This window comes from Aquarana catesbeiana, linkage group LG02, assembly GCF_042186555.1.
Source record: "Aquarana catesbeiana isolate 2022-GZ linkage group LG02, ASM4218655v1, whole genome shotgun sequence".
NCBI classification, from domain to species: domain Eukaryota; kingdom Metazoa; phylum Chordata; class Amphibia; order Anura; family Ranidae; genus Aquarana; species Aquarana catesbeiana.
The window spans coordinates 192,759,656-192,776,786 of record NC_133325.1 but is presented as its reverse complement, the minus strand read 5'-3'; the positions used below and the strand labels follow the sequence as shown (position 1 = coordinate 192,776,786).

Genomic DNA, 17,131 nt, shown 5'->3' with positions numbered 1-17,131 from the left:
CAGATGGACTTTATTTACTAATTAGGTGACTTTTGAAAGCAATTGGTTCCACTAGATTTTAGTTGTTAGGGGTATTAGAGTAAAGGGGGCTGAATACAAATGCACACCATACTTTTCACATTTATTTGTAAAAAAGATTTGAAAACCATTGATCATTTTCCTTCCACTTCACAAATAATGTGCCACCTTGTGCTGGTCTATCACATAACATCCCAATAAAATACATTTACGTTTTTGGTTGTAACATGACAAAATGTGAAAAATTTCAACGGGTATGAATACTTTTTCTAGGCACTGTAGGTATATATTTACAAAACACCAATTTTGTTATTCCCTTCCTTTCACTAATCAAACTCCGTCTTTAGCCTGAAAAATATAGGCTGCCATTACCAAAGTTTCCTTCCAAAAAGGCTAGTTGCCTGGCTGTCATATCGATGTGCTGGATTCAGTTCATCAAAGAAAAAGAAATAAGGAATTAAAACTAGCATTTTTTTCACATGAGAGATGCATTTTTTCATAAAATTGGAAAGTGCATTACAAGATTCTTGTTTTCCACTTGTTTTTAACTGGTCATAGGTAGGGACATACAGTAGCTTACAAAACTTGAAAGTACCAGGTCACAAAGGACAGACAATGGGTTTAAATACAAAAATTTACCTCATCGTTTTTTGTGATGTACAAGACCTCATTTCCAGAACCAAACACACAAGCTTGTTGGATGGATTTCAGGTCCTCTTGAGGGCAAAGTGCAAAAATTGGCCATTTTCCCACATCTACCATTGTCAGCTTGGATGAAATCTAGAAATTGTCTGAAAACATAAGAATGCAGGTGTGACGTTACAAACATAATGGAATGAAATCTCTAGGTTTTTGGTCTACCATGAGTCTAGGGATCTTGATGGACAAAAGATATGAGCTCATCTCTTCCCCATTTGCATTTATTTGAAATCTATATAGAGTTTTATAATTTTGCAAGAAAATAGATAGGACAGCTGTTGTGTCCCCTACAATGACACCTTGTGTCGTCCCCATTGTATTATTTCAAAATAGGCATGTATTCTGGCCTTGCTAAATAAAAAATAAATAAAAAAAGTCAATAAACAGCCATTTTTATCCAAGAATAAATAAATAGGCTTTGTTGATATATTTTTCTTTTACAGGTTTGTTTATTTAGTAAACAGTATTTATAGATGCCAAGCTCAGTAGTTAGAGGAAGATTCTCGAACGTAAAAGGTTTCAGCTGCAGTTACTGATCCTTCTATCTTTTTTAATAAAATCTTTAACCTCTTTAGCGTACACCCCCCTAAGAGTAACTATAAATGTCAACCAATACTGATTAATTGCACATAAAAATCTCTGTTTTTTCTTTCAAATTTAGCCCGCCATTTATTTGACCTAAAATGTATGTCCAGTCATTACCATGGGGAGATTTTACCCTTGAGAGAAGCCAGAAAATGCATCGCTCCTTGGTTGTTGGTTACCATATTAGGCAAACTTCAACTTGTTCTTCACCTTATTGAGTAAGCTCAGTTGTTTAAAAATGCATCCAACAAAGAAAACTGTAAAGTACTGGAGTAGTTTTATCTGTAAAGTACTGGAGATTCAATGATGTCTAATTCATAAAGATTAAAGAGGACCTGAACTGTGGAAGCTGGACCCAAAAAGTTAAGAAAGGGCAAGGGCTAGTCACCAGTATTTTCTGTGGGTTCTCTGCATCTGACCTTTTCCCGGGACTGGCTTAGGCAGGCCATATTCCTCGTATACCCCCCATCCACACAAGTGAGGTCAATGGAGGAATCCTCCCCGATGTGTTATTGTATTATGACTGCTGTAACTGACTGAATCTCTGCACTGACCAAAGGAAAATTTTCCAACAAGCCAGCCTGAGAAAAGTCAATCATTAGACTGACTTCTGTGGAAGGGAAACGGCCATAGATGGATCCAAATTCTGCTGGTCCATGCTGAACCGGGCTAATTTCAGTCCATCTATGGCCAGTTTTAATGTGCCTACGTCATCTTGGTACAGGAACAGGACTTTTCCTCCTCACGCAACACAGCTGCCCCAGTGATGACTGGCGATCTGAAAACTAGTAGGGGAATATTTAACAAGCTTTAGGAGAGGTGGAGGAAGCAAAGATCCACAGAATGAAACAAAGCATAAGCAGGTAGATGCTTTAAAAAGGGGTTGTAAAGGTTTTTTGTTTTTTTTTAAATAACAAACATGTTCTACTTGCCTCTTCTGTGCAAGGGTTTTCCACAGAACGGCCTGATTCTCCTCTTCTGGGGTCCCCCAGCGGTGCTCCTGGCTCCTCCTCTTCTCAAGTGCCCCCATAGAGAGCCGCATTCCATGGGGGCACTCATGCGGGCACGCTCCCGAGTCCTGCTGCTGCATCCATTGACACAGACAGCAGGACTCAGCCCTGCCCCCGACTCCTGTGTCACTGGATTTGATTGACAGCAGTGGGAGCCCATGGCTCCTGCTCCTATCAATCTATTCAATGAGGACCCAAGACAGCGGCTGGAGCTTGATGGTTTACAACCCCCTTAACTGCAGGTGTTCAGGTACAGCTCCCTCTCCAGCAAGGAGACCTGCGAGCAGCACAGGAGAGACAAAAGTCTAAATCTTGTGAGACTAGCTGTCAGAAGCACAGGCACTGATCTCACCCTGGAGTATATTACATGATACCTCTATGAGGCTCAAAGCACAATAGTGCGCAGCTATTTTCCCAGGAGTAAATCCAGGAAAATGGTAGTTTTTTTTTCTTTTTTACCATTGGCTCATATCTATGCAATTTTAGCGCATTTTGCAGAAACGCGCTACAGTCCATTTAAAGAATTTCCTATGGATCTAGTTAACATCTGTGCATCTTGAGCTGGTGCATTTTTTTTTTACAAAGGATCAGGGACTTGTTTCCTGCAACAGATTGCATTTTGCATGTAATAGACTTCAATGGACCTGCACCAAAAATGCAAGTGTTGCTGTTTTAAATTTGTTTTTGATGGGTTTTTTGGCCAATAGGAAAGTTTGACAGTTAATGGAGTGCGACTGATGCAACTTTACACTCTCTGGCACTCAAGTTGCATCAAAGCAGTCCAGGAACCTTTATGTGTTAGGGTCAGTGGTAACCCTAAGTCGCATCATAGTACACGCACTCCATGAACAGAACTGTCATACTTTCCTATTAGCCAAAAAAAAAAGGCGCACACATCAAAGGCGCGTGTTCAAAAACACAAAACGCACCAGAAAGTGTATCAATTACAACACACATAGGTGTGAACCCAGCCTTAGAGCAAGTAAATCTTTATTGCAGTTCAGGTCCACTTTACATTTATTTATCCATTCCTTTTAGTAGCAATTCACGACACCTTAAACCCACAGTGCCTAATGTAAGCGCATTCACACCCTTTTTGGGACAATTTAGGCAAAGCTATTTAAAGGGCCCTTTTGTGCAGCTTAAAAAAGGAGGTCCAGCCTGGGTGAAAAAAAATGTAAAAGTCAGCAGCTACAAATACTGTAGCTGCTGCCTTTTAATATTAGGGCACTTACCTGTCCACAATGTCGGCACCCCAGCCGGTCATCAACTCCCGGGTGTTGCCGCCGCCATTCCTGGTAAGGGAACCTGCAAGTGAAGCCTTTCGGCTGCACAGCGGGTTCCCTACTGTGCATGTGGGAAGCGCGCTGCACCTTCTAATTGGAGGTGGAAGGAGGAAAGGGGCAGAATTTCCGGGAGATTGGACCACGGCCTGTCTCTGGAAGATGTGTTCCCATTGACTAACAAAGGAAGGTGCCTTTTTGGTGCGCTTTTGAAAAACCGCACCAAAGATGCAACATGCAGGACTTTTTAAAGTGCAGCACACCTGCAGTGTATCTTTATACCTGGTCACCTCTGGGCTTATTTTTGACGTTAGATTTGTTCAGCCCTGCTGTACTTTCACTTTCCCACACCCTTGAAAAAAAAAAAAAAGCACAACATAGAAGAAGTGTGTAGTTTTATGAATGCTATAAAAGCTCCTCCTTAAGCTGCAAAGGCAGCAGACAGGGGTGTACACATGCTGCGGCACTTTGCATCACTGCATAGCAAAGAATTATCTTTGGTGGGCAATACTGCCCACTGAACATGACCCATTAAATTGAATGGGATGGTGGTGCAGGATTTTAAGGCTTAAAACATGCAGTGAGAAGGTGACATAATGCCTCATTGTTGCCTGTCAAATGCGCTCTGAAAAGTGTTCCACCAAAGATCGCTTTTCAGAGGGCAATGCAAGTGTAAATGTGCCCTAACATAGACACAAGTATGCTTCATCTGTGTCTGTGTTCTGTGCTGCCTATTACTGCTTCTCGCCCTCATCACCATGTGTTAGGGCCACTTCTTAGCAGTGCTCAAAACACACTGCATTTGCGTTCCGTTGCGGAAGCCAATGTATTGTTAATGGCACCCGAAACGCAGATCGTAGGCGCTGTGCACTTGCGGTCACCAAATCATGAGAGTGGGGTACTGCTGACTCAATGCGATTTGGTGGGGCACTTTTTTTTTTTTAAATATAGTACATGCACTACCTTTTCTGCGTTTCGGTGCAATTTTTCTATTACACCCCTCTCTCATATGTGACTATGGGGTAACTTACTAAAACCGCACAAAATGAGGTGCAGCTCTGCATAAAAACCAATACGCTTCCAGTTTTTTTGTTTTTTTTTTGAGCCCACGTTCACATCCTATTTCCTATTGCCAGCAACGGTGCAGTCCATATCGGTGCAAATTTGCAGCTCTGCACCGATTCCCAAAAGTAATTCCTGCACTACTTTTGGCAACTTTGGGGGGAGATTTGAATAGACATCTGTGCACGAACCCGCACAGATGTCTCCGAAATCGCTCCAGAAGTTGGACTGAAATGCGGGTTTGAAATCGTGCAAGTTCCGCTGAACTCGCACGATTTCAAACCCGCCTTCAGTGTGAACCCAAGCTAAAGCAACAAGCTGAAGTTAGAAGCTGATTAGCAACCATGCACAACTGCTCCAGATATTGCACTCTCCAGTTGTAGTAAAATCCCTATGTCTCTGCAGCCAGCATTGTTACTCCCCTTTCTCCCCTTTTCTGCACCGGTCTTGTTGTCGCTCCTATTGACATATTCGCACAACTTTTTCTGCATGAGAGAAAGCTAAGGTCAATTAGTGGTGACAATAGTAAACATTGCATGCGCTCAGGGTTACCACCTTTCCTTGGAATAACTATCAGCTTTACGGTCTCTTTTCTACTGAGGCAACAAGTCCAATTTTTACCGGCTTTACCCTCCTTGCTATGCTTCTTACGTCTGTAACTTCCTGTCCCCTTGGCTATAAAGGATGTTACTGATCTTTTCCTTATAAAACAACATAGGGAGTGTACTCCATGAGGATGACACACAATTATCATATCTTTACTACATTACCGTACAGATCTGTCTGTATTACTGTCTATATTTAGATGCATGCAGCCATTTTTAATCATGTTATACTGGGAGCTATGACTACATTTCCATAAAGTGCACCTATGTCCACAAACCATCATGGAAACTGATAATGCTCTGTGGGAGGCAGTGTTAAGCTTACCAGTGTTCTCCTTTTTGTTTTCCAAAGCAGACCCTATCCACAATATTCCTTTTGTTTACATTCTTACAGCAACCGGCTTGTCGGTAGTCCTTGTTCAGCAGTGCAGACAACCTCTCATGCTTGCTGGTACGTCAGTAGCATGAGTGTTCTCCCTCCTCCCTGCCTGGCTCTGACATCATAGGTGGGAGGAGCCTGGGCTGTGTTAGTTGCTGTGACAATGACAGTTTCTTCTTTTTTTTTTTTTAGAATGCAGGAAATGCATACTTCTTGTAGGGTTAAAAGCTAGCTTTTATTCACCTCCTAGTTAGGAGGGGTAGTTACATAAAGCAGCAATAAACCCAAAAGCGAACATTATATTGCAGCTTACCAATTATTAGATGTGATGGCTGCGTTGGTTTCATTTTTTAGGCTCTCTTTCTTCTATTTTCATCTGGTGATCGAGCCAGCAAGTCTGTTTTTTTCAATCGAACAAGCTCCCCAGCAAGATGATCAGTATACATGGATGAGACAAACCACTTAAACACTGGCAGGGGTGCTTACAGTGATCAGCTTTTATTTAAAGAGGAACTGCAGTCTGCTCACATAATTTGTAATAAAAACATCTTTGTCATTCTGAAGCTTCCCTCCAACCACTTTGCATATTATTTTATATATACTGTGATTCTTTGTCTGGCTGCAATCATTTTAACTGTGGGCAGCTGAAGCTGCTGCCTGTTCACTTCCTGGATTTACACAGATATACAGAGGCACACCTCCAGCTCTGCAGCTCTCATTTGCCCTCCGATGACTCATCCCCCCTCCCTTTCTGGCAAACTCTCAAGAGAGTGAGAGAGAGAGAGCTGTGCATGATGTCATAAGCCTAGGCTAATTACCAGACAAGAAACAGGAAGTGGGCTGTATAAGGTATTTACTGGCAGAAAAAAAATATTTTACTATCCAAAGTTAAAACAACAAGGGCAGAAGATTTAATAGATTGAAAAGATGAAGAAATGACTGATGTTAATGTAAAGTTTTGATCTCAAAAGAAAAAAACAGTTTGCTGTGTGTGTGTGTGAGCAGTGCAAGCTGGAGTTTGGCTTCAATTTGATATTTGAGTCTAAATCTGCTAATACATTCAAATTGAAGCTTCACCCAAAAAAGGGAAGTTTCGCTTTAAAGCGGAGTTCCACACAAAAATGGAACTTCCGCTTTTCGGAACCCTCCCCCCCTCCGGTGTCACATTTGGCACGTTTCAGGGGGGAGGGGGGTGCAGATACCTGTCTAGGACAGGTATTTGCACCCACTTCCGGCATAGACTCCCATGGGAGTCTATGCCTCTTCCTGTCCCTCCGCGCTGTCTCCTGGGAAACACTCAGCTCCCAGGAGATAGCGGGGACCAGTTACGATTGGCAGCGCGACTTGCGCATGCGCAGTAGGGAACCGGGAAGTGAAGCCGCAACGCTTCATTTCCTGATTCCCTCACCTAGGATGGCGGTGGCAGCTGCCGAGAACCGAGTGGGTTCTCGGCGTCACCTGCCGACATCGCTGGACCCTGGGACAGGTAAGTGGCCATTTATTAAAAGTCAGCAGCTGCAGTATTTGTAGCTGCTGGCTTTTAATATTTTTTTTTTTTGGGTTTAGGTGGACCCCCGCTTTAAGTCCCCCCCCCCATCCCTGCAGTATTCTGGGACACATCACAAGTCCCAGAAAACTGTGGTACCAGTCAAAGCACAACGTGGCTTGCGCTCTGTGTGTCCATGGCTCGGAAGCAAGCCCACACGAGTGACTCAGTGGGGGGGGGCCCAGAGTGCTGGCGGAGGACCCAAGAAGAGGAGGATCTGGGGTGCTCTGTGCAAAACCATTGCACAGTGCAGGTAAGTATAACATGTTTGTTATTTTTTTTTTTAAAATGAAGGGTTTACATTTAAAGTTTGTATATACCTGTCAGTTTAGAAAATCCTTTTTGCCATTCGCTATTTTTATCCTCCATGTACAGCCAACATCTGAAAAAGAAGTTCGTATTGTACTTATATATCGCCGTCAATTTACGTGGTGCTTTACACATTATAGTATACAGTGTATACACACAGCACCCCATATTGACAGAAAAACACAGAATTGTTGACATTTTTGCAGATTTATTAAAAAAGAAAGAAAACTGAAATATCACATGGTCCTAAGTATTCAGACCCTTTGATCAGTATTTAGTAGAAGCACCCTTTTGATCTAATACAGCCATGAGTCTTTTTGGGAAAGATGCAACAAGTTTTTCACACCTGGATTTGGGGATCCTCTGCTATTCCTCCTTGCAGATCCTCTCCAGTTCTGTAAGGTTGGAGGGTAAACGTTGGTGGACAGCCATTTTTAGGTCTCTCCAGAGATGCTCAATTGGGTTTAAGTCAGGGCTCTGGCTGGGCCATTCAAGAACAGTCACGGAGTTGTTGTGAAGCCACTCCTTCATTATTTTAGCTGTGTGCTTAGGGTCATTGTCTTGTTGTAAGGTAAACCTTCGGCCCAGTCTGAGGTCCTGAGCACTCTGGAGAAGGGTTTCATCCAGAATATCCCTGTATTTGGCCGCATTCATCTTTCCCTCGATTGCAACCAGTCGTCCTGTCCCTGCAGCTGAAAAACACCCCCACAGCATGATGCTGCCACCACCATGCTTCACTGTTGGGACTGTATTGGACAGGTGATGAGCAGTGCCTGGTTTTCTCCACACATACCGCTTAGAATTAAGGCCAAAGAGTTCTATCTTGGTCTCATCAGACCAGAGAATCTTATTTCTCACCATCTTGGAGTCCTTCAGGTGTTTTTTTAGCAAACTCCATGCGGGCTTTCATGTGTCTTGCACTGGGGAGAGGCTTCCATCAGGCCATTCTGCCATAAAGCCCCGACTGGTGGAGGGCTGCAGTGATGGTTGACTTTCTACAACTTTCTCCCATCTCCCGACTGCATCTCTGGAGCTCAGCCACAGTGATCTTTGGGTTCTTCTTTACCTCTTTCACCAAGGCTCTTCTCCCCGATAGCTCAGTTTGGCCAGACGGCCAACTCTAGGAAGTGATCTGGTCCTCCCAAATGGCTTCCATTTAAGGATTATGGAGGCCACTGTGCTCTTAGGAACCTTAAGTACAGCAGAAATGTTTTTGTAACCTTGGCTAGATCTGTGCCTTGCCACAATTCTGTCTCTGAGCTCTTCAGGCAGTTCCTTTGACCTCATGATTCTCATTTGCTCTGACATGCACTGTGAGCTGTAGCCCCGGTTCACACAGGGGCGGCACGACTTGCAGGTCGCCTCACCGAACGGGAGGCGACTTGTCAGGCGGCTAGGTCGCCTGACAAGTCGCCCCTGTGTGAACCGGCACGTAAGGTCTTATATAGACAGGTGTGTGGCTTTCCTAATCAAGTCTAATCAGTATAATCAAACACAGCTGGACTCAAATGAAGGTGTAGAACCATCTCAAGGATGATCAGAAGAAATGGACAGCACCTGAGTTAAATATATGAGTGTCACAGCAAAGGGTCCGAATACTTAGGACCATGTGATATTTCAGTTTTTCTTTTTTAATAAATCTGCAAAAATGTCAACAGTTCTGTGTTTTTCTGTCAATATGGGGTGCTGAGGAAAAAAAAATGAACTTAAATGATTTTAGCAAATGGCTGCAATATAACAAAGAGTTAAAAATGTAAGGGGGTCTGAATACTTTCCGTCCCCACTGTATATTGCACATTCACATCAGACCCTGCCCTCAAGGAGCTTAAAATCTAAGAGTCCCTAACTCACATACATTCATACATACACATACCAGTACTAGGGCAAATTAATCTACCAATCTAGTCTTGGAGTGTGGGAGGAAACCCCCACAGGTACAGGGAGAACATGCAAACTCCATGCAGGTAGTAACGTGGTTGGTATTCAAACCTTAGTGCTGCAAGTAGGAAGTGCTAACCACTTAGCCACTGTGCTGTTGATGTCTTTCAAAATAATTTGTTCCCCCCATTCCTCAGTTTATGTTATATGACCATTCACCAAGATAATAGCAACACATGTCTGTGACATGCCTTGAAAGCAAAATCCCCAGAAAAAAAAAAAAAAAAAAAAACACTTGCCACACTCCTATAATGCGTTAGTCCCAACCACATGTGTCCCAAAAATTAGAAGCAACTTTAGAAATAGAGGGATTGCCACCATTGTCCATTAGACTTCCACATGTTTTCTTCATTAGAGGTTTGTTGCTGGTGGATTGTCACGAATGCTCATTTTTTGCCTATGTAATTTCACAATTGCCCAAGTATTGTCACTATGCCCCCTTTCCTACATTGATGTTTTGGTATGGCTGGCCAATTGTCAGATATTGTTGCTCATGTATTGTAAAAATTGCTCACATATATTGCCTATCTGCTGTCAGGATTGCCCATGTTTATTGTGCACAAAAAGTCACAAATTCCAGTGTGCTATCTACATATTGTCACAATTGCCATTGTGCTACCCATGTATTGTCACAAGTCGGTCTGTGTGAGGGTGACAAATTCTGAGCACTTTGTTTTGGGGACCATCATATTTTACATCAAAACAGGACTGTCACGTCAAAATATAAGGTTTGGGTCATTTTGGTCACACAACTAAATATGTAACTGTTACCTCTGTAGAATCTCCCCAGGAGTGTTGTTATAACTGCAAACGGTGGGGCAACTCAATATTGAACCCTACAGACTAAGACTGGGATGCCATTAAAGTTCATGTGCGTGTAAAGGCAGGCGTCCCAATACTTTTGACAATATAGTGCACATTTGCACACTGGCACTGAGTAATATTTCAACATCTCTCTTCTCCCTCACTCAGCTAATGTGACCCCCAATGCTGAGGGAGAGGTGCAGGGGAGGGGCAAAACAAGTTATACCCAAATTGCTCCTTTTTAACTGATGTTATTGGTTGTTAGGACACCAGCGGCTGGTTGTAATGCTGCAAAATAAAAAACCTGCATCGTTGTGTAAAAAAAACAAAAACAAAAAAAAAAAAAAGGAAAAAAGGAAAAAAAGGAGGAAGGCAGGCTAGATCCACTTGCTTGCTGACACGAGCAGACAGAGAGGGGAGGGGATGGAGGAGAGGACACAGGAGACCGAGAGCAGGGCTGCGGCTCACTGAGGCATGTACGCTGACAACGGTGTCAGGGCTCAGCAGCCCTGATATATCGTGGTCAGTGTACAGGGGGGGAGGGTATAGCCAGGATCACACAGGTATTACAGGTTTTTTGCCTTTTCTACTGCAGGTTTTGAGGATCCACAGTTTTTATCTTTTTGTTCACCCTAACCCTGTAACATAGAAAAACAGTACTGATGCACTAAGAATGAATATATTATATATATATTGTAAAGGACTAGCATCAAACGTTGCTTTAAAGGACACCCCAACTTGCTGTGTTTTCTTTTAAAGGCTTTGTTTGCCCATTTTTATTAAAAGCAAGTTCAGCAAACAAACATAGGTTTCCCTCGCAGCATTTCAGCATTCCTTTGTCCATCAACAAAATGACATTCAGCCTAGTTGACTCTCACTTGCAGCACTGCTGCTCTGGCCTTACACTCCAGGCCCTTGTCTGTCTCATACAGACTGTTTCACAGCTAGCAGCCTCTTGCTGCACTGGCTCCTCCGTGGAGCTCTCCTGACTCCTGGTTCTCAGACTTCCTATCTGCCGGAGTGAAACCCAGAACCATGGTCAGGTTACTACTAAAAGCCTAGCACACACCTGACCAATCAGTATGCTGGCTGTTCTCAAAATCAGGACCCAGGAATAGGGATTTCATCCCACCCGGATCGCTCAGAAATCCCTGAGCTCCAGGTCCCAAAAGTGGACTTTTCTTAGAAAGGAGGAAACTGAAAAGCCAGTAAATGTATTTTATTGGGATTTTATGTGACAGACCACACATTTTTTTACAAATAAATGTGTTTAGTGGGCATTTGTATTCAGCCCCCCTGAGTCAATACTTACTGCAATCCACCTGTCACTGCAATTACAGCTGCACATGTTTTTGGGGATGTCTCTACCAGCTTTGTACATCTAGATAGTGAAATTTTTGCCCATTCTTTGCAAAATAGTTCAAGCTCTGTCAGATTGGAAGGAGAGTGCCAGTGAACAGCAATTCTCAATTCTTGCCACAGATTCTCAATTAGATTTAGGTCTGGACTTTGACTCGGCCATTCCAACACATGAATATGCTTTGGTCTAAAGTAAAGGATTCGATTGTAGCTCTGGCTGTATGTTTAGGTTCGTTGTCCTGATGGAAGGGGAACCCCAGCCCCAGTCTCAAGTCTTTTGCAGACTCTAACATCTTTTCTGCTAAGATTGGCCTGGATTTGGCTCCATCCGACTTCCTATCAACTCTGACCAGCTTCCCTGTCCCTGCTGAAGCAAGGCATCCCCACAACATGATGCTGCCACCACCATGTTTCACGGTGGGGATGGTGTGTTCAGGGTGATGAGCAGTGTTAGTTTTTCGCCACACATAGTTTTTTGCTTTTAGGCCAAAAAGTTAAATTTAGGTCTAATCTGACCTAAGCACCTTCTTCCATGTTTGCTGTGTCCCCCACATGGCTTCTCGCAAACTGAAAACGGGACTTTTTATGGCTTTCTTCTTGCCACTCCTCCATAAAGGGCAGATTTTTGGAGTGCACGACTAATAGTTATCCTGTGGACAGATTCTCCCACCTGAGACGTGGATCTCTGCAGCTCCTCCTGAGTTACCATGGGCCTCTTGGCTGCTTCCCTGATTATTGCTCTCCTTGCCCGGCCTGTCAGTTTAGGTGGACGGCCATGTCTTGATAGGTTTGCAGTTGTGCCAGATTCTTTCCATTTTCAGATGATGGATTGAACAGTGCTCTGTGAGATGTTCAAAGCTTGGGATATTTTTTATAACCTAACCCTGCTTTAAACTTCTCCACAACTTTATCCCTGACCTGTCTGGTATGTTCCTTTGCCTTCATGTTGAGGTTTGTTCACTTAGGTTCTCTAACAAACCTCTGAGAGCTTCACGGAACAGCTGTATTTATACTGAGATTAAAATTACACACAGGTGGACCCTATTTACTAATTAGGGGACTTCTGAAGGCAATTTGTTCCACTAGATTTTAGTTAGGAGTATCAGAGTAAAGGGGGCTGAATACAAATGCACACCACACTTTTCAGATATTTGTAAAAAAAAAAAAAAAAAAAAAAATGAAAAACTATTCATAATTTTCCTTCCACTTCACAATTATGTGGTCTATCACATAAAATACATCCTTTGCTTATGAAATTATCTTTGAATTGATGTTGCTGCAGTTACCTCAACATTTGTATAAACAATATTTAAGTGTATGTCCTGTGACACAGGATATCCTAAAGACGGTAAGAGAACATCATTCATCCTTAAGCTGGAGCACCTACAAATATTTGTCTTCCTTCCTGAAACAACGGTTCCAGCACACACAGGAAGGGGTCCCAGAGCAGTAGACATGGGGTTCATTTGAAAAGAGCATTTCCATATGAAAAGTAACCTTCAGTGCAATAAAAATGGCAAAACAACAACATTTTGTATGGTTTATACTGTACCTAAAATAAGAGCAGAGAAACTAAACTCTAGAAGGCAGGCCAAGAACAAATGATGGCTCACCAGTATTGCTTGTGGTCTCCCTGCAGCTGATATTTCAGCCAGCCATAGATGGATCAAACCTCGGCTGGTTCAGCAGGCTTGTTGCACAGCTGTTGCTCCACCAATCGACTTTAGCACAACCAGCCTATCAGATTATTTGCATGATCACTGCCAGAGGCGGAAGTAAAGAAAATTGTAAAAGGTGGCTTTCCTTCCTCTTACTGACTTACTGTGCTTGTTCTGCAATGTGTGGGTGCAGTCATTTTGGTGGAAACAGAGCTTTGCTTCTTCACATGAAAGCCTCCAGCAAGGAGAATAGCAGTAAAAGCATATCAGTAAAAATCACTAAATCTTACATCAAATCTGCTAAGACTAGCAAAGGAAGCAGTGCTTCAGCTCTCACACTGCAGATATACAGCCATAAGGTTGTAAGCAAAGAAGTTCCCATGTACACTCACGTACTAGGAAGCTCTCTGCTAATTTTTTATTAGGAGTAATTCCAGAAAAAGGGTACTTTTTTTTACAGTACTGCTTACTTAGTTTAAGCTGAACTTTGGAATGAAGACAAAAGGTAAATACTTTCTCCCTTGTTTGGAGAGACTTGGTCTGGAAATACAATTTATGGTGCATTCAAACCCTACCATGTTGTGTTTGGCCAGACTATTGGGTATTTTGCATATTTCTCACACGTTTTAATATTACACAAAGATAACCCAAGTACATCCAAGATGCAGTTTTTAAATTATTATTTCATTAAGGGAAAAAAACTGTTCAAACCTGCCTGGTCCTATTTGAAAAAGTAATTGCCCCCTCCCATGCTGAATCATGAATGAACTGTGATCAACCACAATTTTTTGGAAAGCTGAGTTAAATTTCACTTGCCACAACCAGGCCTGATTACTGCCATACCTGTTGAATCAAGAAATCACATAAATAGAATTTGTCTGACAAAGTGAAGCACACTAACAGATCACAAAAAGACACACATCATGCCACAAGCTAACAAAATTCAAGAACAGATTAGAAACAAAGTAATGTAATTGTATCGGTCTAGGAAGGGTTGCAAAGCCATTTCTAGGGCTTTGGAACTCCAGTGAACCACGGGGAGAGCCATAATCCACAAATGGAGATAACTTGGAACAGTGGTGAACCTTCCCAGGAGTTGCTGGCCTACAAAAATTACTCCAAGATCAGTACGATGACTCATCCAGGAGGTCATAAAAGAACCCAGAACAACATTGAAAGAACTGCAGGCCTCACTTGACTCAGGTAAGATCAGTGTTCATGATTCAACAATAAGAAAGATACTGGGCAAAAATGGCATGCACGGGAGAGTTCCAAGGCCAAAGCCACTGCTGACCAAAAAGAACACAAAGGCTCATCTCACATTTACCAAAAAACATCTTGATTATCCCCAAGACTTTTAGGCAAATATTTCTGTGGACTGATGAGACAAAAATGTTACTTTTTGGATGGTTTGCTTTCCGTTACATCTGGCATAAAACTAATACAGCATTTTAGAACAAGAACATCATACCAACAGTCAGACATGGTGGTGGTTATAGTGGTGGTAGCGTGATGGTCTGGGGCTGCTTTGCAGCATCAAGACCTCGACAACTTGGACCATAATTGAAGGAACCATGAATTCTGAGCTCTACTAGAAAATCCTAAAGGAGAATATCCGGCCATCAAGCTCAAGTACATTTGGGTTATGCAGCAGGACAATGATCCGAAACAGCAAGTCCCCCCCCCCCCAAATGGTTCAAACAAAGCAAAATTTAGGTTTTGGAGTGGCCTAGTCAAAGCCCGGACTTAAATCCAATTAAGATGCTGTATCATGACCTTACACAGGCTGTTCATGCTGGAAAACCCTCTAATGTGGCTGAATTAAAACTTTCTGCAATGAAGAGTGCGCCAAAATTGCTCCACAGCAATGTGAAAGACTCATTGCCAGTTATCGCAAACGCAAACGCTCGCAGTTATTAGGTTAGGAGGGCAATTACTTTTTCACATAAAGCCAGGCAGGTTTGGACAGCTTTTTTGCCTTAATAAATTAAACCACCATTTAAAAACTGCATTTTGTATTTATTCGGGTTATCTTTGTGTAATAATAAAATTCGTTTGATGATCTGAGTCATTTAAGTGTGACAAATATGCAAAAAAAATGTAAAATCAGAAAGGGGTCAAATACTTTTTCACACAACTATAGGTGTTGGAGATCTTCTGAGTTCCCTGCAGTTCTTGCTGGTTCCTCCTGCTGACCTCTACATTCCTGCAGCACACAGTAAAGCCAGCCATACACTAACAAATTTTCAAACGAACGTTTGTATGAACATTCATCCGAAAATACTCATTAGTGCATTCTACGACATGACAAATGTTGTTTAAAGAATTTCAAGAATGTTTGCTTTTAACATTCGATTATTGAGTAAATGGAAACCACATTCACTGTTAATTGAAACTTGTTCTGAAAAATATTTTCATCCTGCTACTTCAAATTTTCTTGTCACTGCGGTTGAAAACAAATGTCGATTTGATCCCCTTACTATTAGAAAATCAAAAATTCTTAAGATGGAAATGTTCTAACAAAATTCTACTAGTGTATGTAAGATCATTGTTAAAAAAAATCCTGTACTGTAAGGGCCCTTTCACACTGGGGCGGGGGTGGCGGCGGCGGTAAAGCACCGCTATTGTAAGCAGCGCTGTACCATTGGTATTCGGCCGCTAGCGGGGGCGGTTTTACCCCCCGCTAGCGGCTGAGAAAGAGTTAAAAACCACCGCAAAGTGCCTCTGCAGAGGCGCTTTGCCGGCAGTATAGCCGCGCTATCCCACTGATTTCAATGGGCAGGAGCGGTATACACTCCGCTCCTTCACCGCTCCGAAGATGCTGCTAGCGCACCGCTCCAGTGTGAAAGCCCTCGTGTGAAATCCCAAATAATGGATTGTAGAAAAGTAATAGATAGGAAATCTTCTTATGGGGACACTGGTTCCGGTGGCCCTGGTAACACACTGTCACCACTGTCACCACATATTATTATTATACGCGATTTATATAGCACCAACAGTTTATGCAGCACTTTACAATGTATAGGGGAGACAACACAATTACAGTACAGTTCAATACAAAAGGTACAGGAGGACCCTGCTCATAGAGCTTACATTCTAAAGGGAAGGGGTGGTGGTACAAAAGGTAATAGCTGCAGAGATTGATTTGATGGGGGTGGCTCGGGGACAGTTGTTATGTGGGTGAGGGATAGGCTTCCCTGAATAAATGAGTTTTCAGCAATCTCCTAGAGGTGGTCAGGGTAAGGGCTAATCGGACATACTGGGGCAGGGAGTTCCAGAGGATAGGAGAGGCTCTGGAGAAGTGATGAAGGCGAGCATGGGAGGAGGTAACAAGGGAGCTAAAGAGCAGGAGGTCCTGGGAGTAGTTTGTAGTTTTCTTTACATGTAGTTTTCTTCAGACAGCCTGTAGTGAGTGGACCTGTTGGGCCACACTCACAGCTGTGTACATCACAGTGATAATGTCACTGCTACTTTTACAAGGTAAAATCTTGGTTTGCACAAGCATTTGGGGCACACAAAGTAAGATTTATGTCTTTCTGGTTATTAAAGTGCAATAAAGTAATTTTCAAATATTTTTAATTAAAAAAAAAATTTAAAAATTGGCTGCTCTGTGCATCAATAATGCACAGAAAAGTGGCGTTCCTCCTCTTCTGGCAGTCCCTGTTGGTGCTGTATGCTCCTCCCTCCTAAAAGCAGGGTGATAACGATAAAGAGGCACCCATGCATGCAAACTTCGCTGGGTCCTGTGCTGAGCTGTGGGCTTCCATAGACACAGAGGTGCAAGGAGGGGCTGCCAGGGACCAGTGAATGAGGGGGGGCACTGAAAGGTGGGGGGGCATACATAATTTTAAAAGATTAACTCTGTAATTGCCCAGC

At 42.7% G+C, this 17,131-nt stretch overlaps 1 protein-coding gene across 2 annotated transcripts in view; it reads right to left on the bottom strand.

The window, feature by feature from the left end:
• The window catches only part of RCBTB2 (RCC1 and BTB domain containing protein 2), a 77,491-nt gene extending 71,722 nt beyond the window's left edge, over positions 1-5,769 (bottom strand). Inside the window, exons 1-2 of one of the 2 annotated variants that reach the window (XM_073614114.1) lie at positions 5,588-5,769; positions 658-809 (exon numbers count right to left, since the gene is read on the bottom strand). In XM_073614114.1, the coding sequence (XP_073470215.1) occupies positions 658-780 (123 nt within the window). In that variant the 5' untranslated portion in view covers positions 781-809; positions 5,588-5,769. The remainder of the gene's footprint in view (positions 1-657; positions 810-5,587) is intronic. The other variant, XM_073614115.1, reaches the window with a different exon arrangement.
• Positions 5,770-17,131: the final 11,362 nt, after the last annotated feature.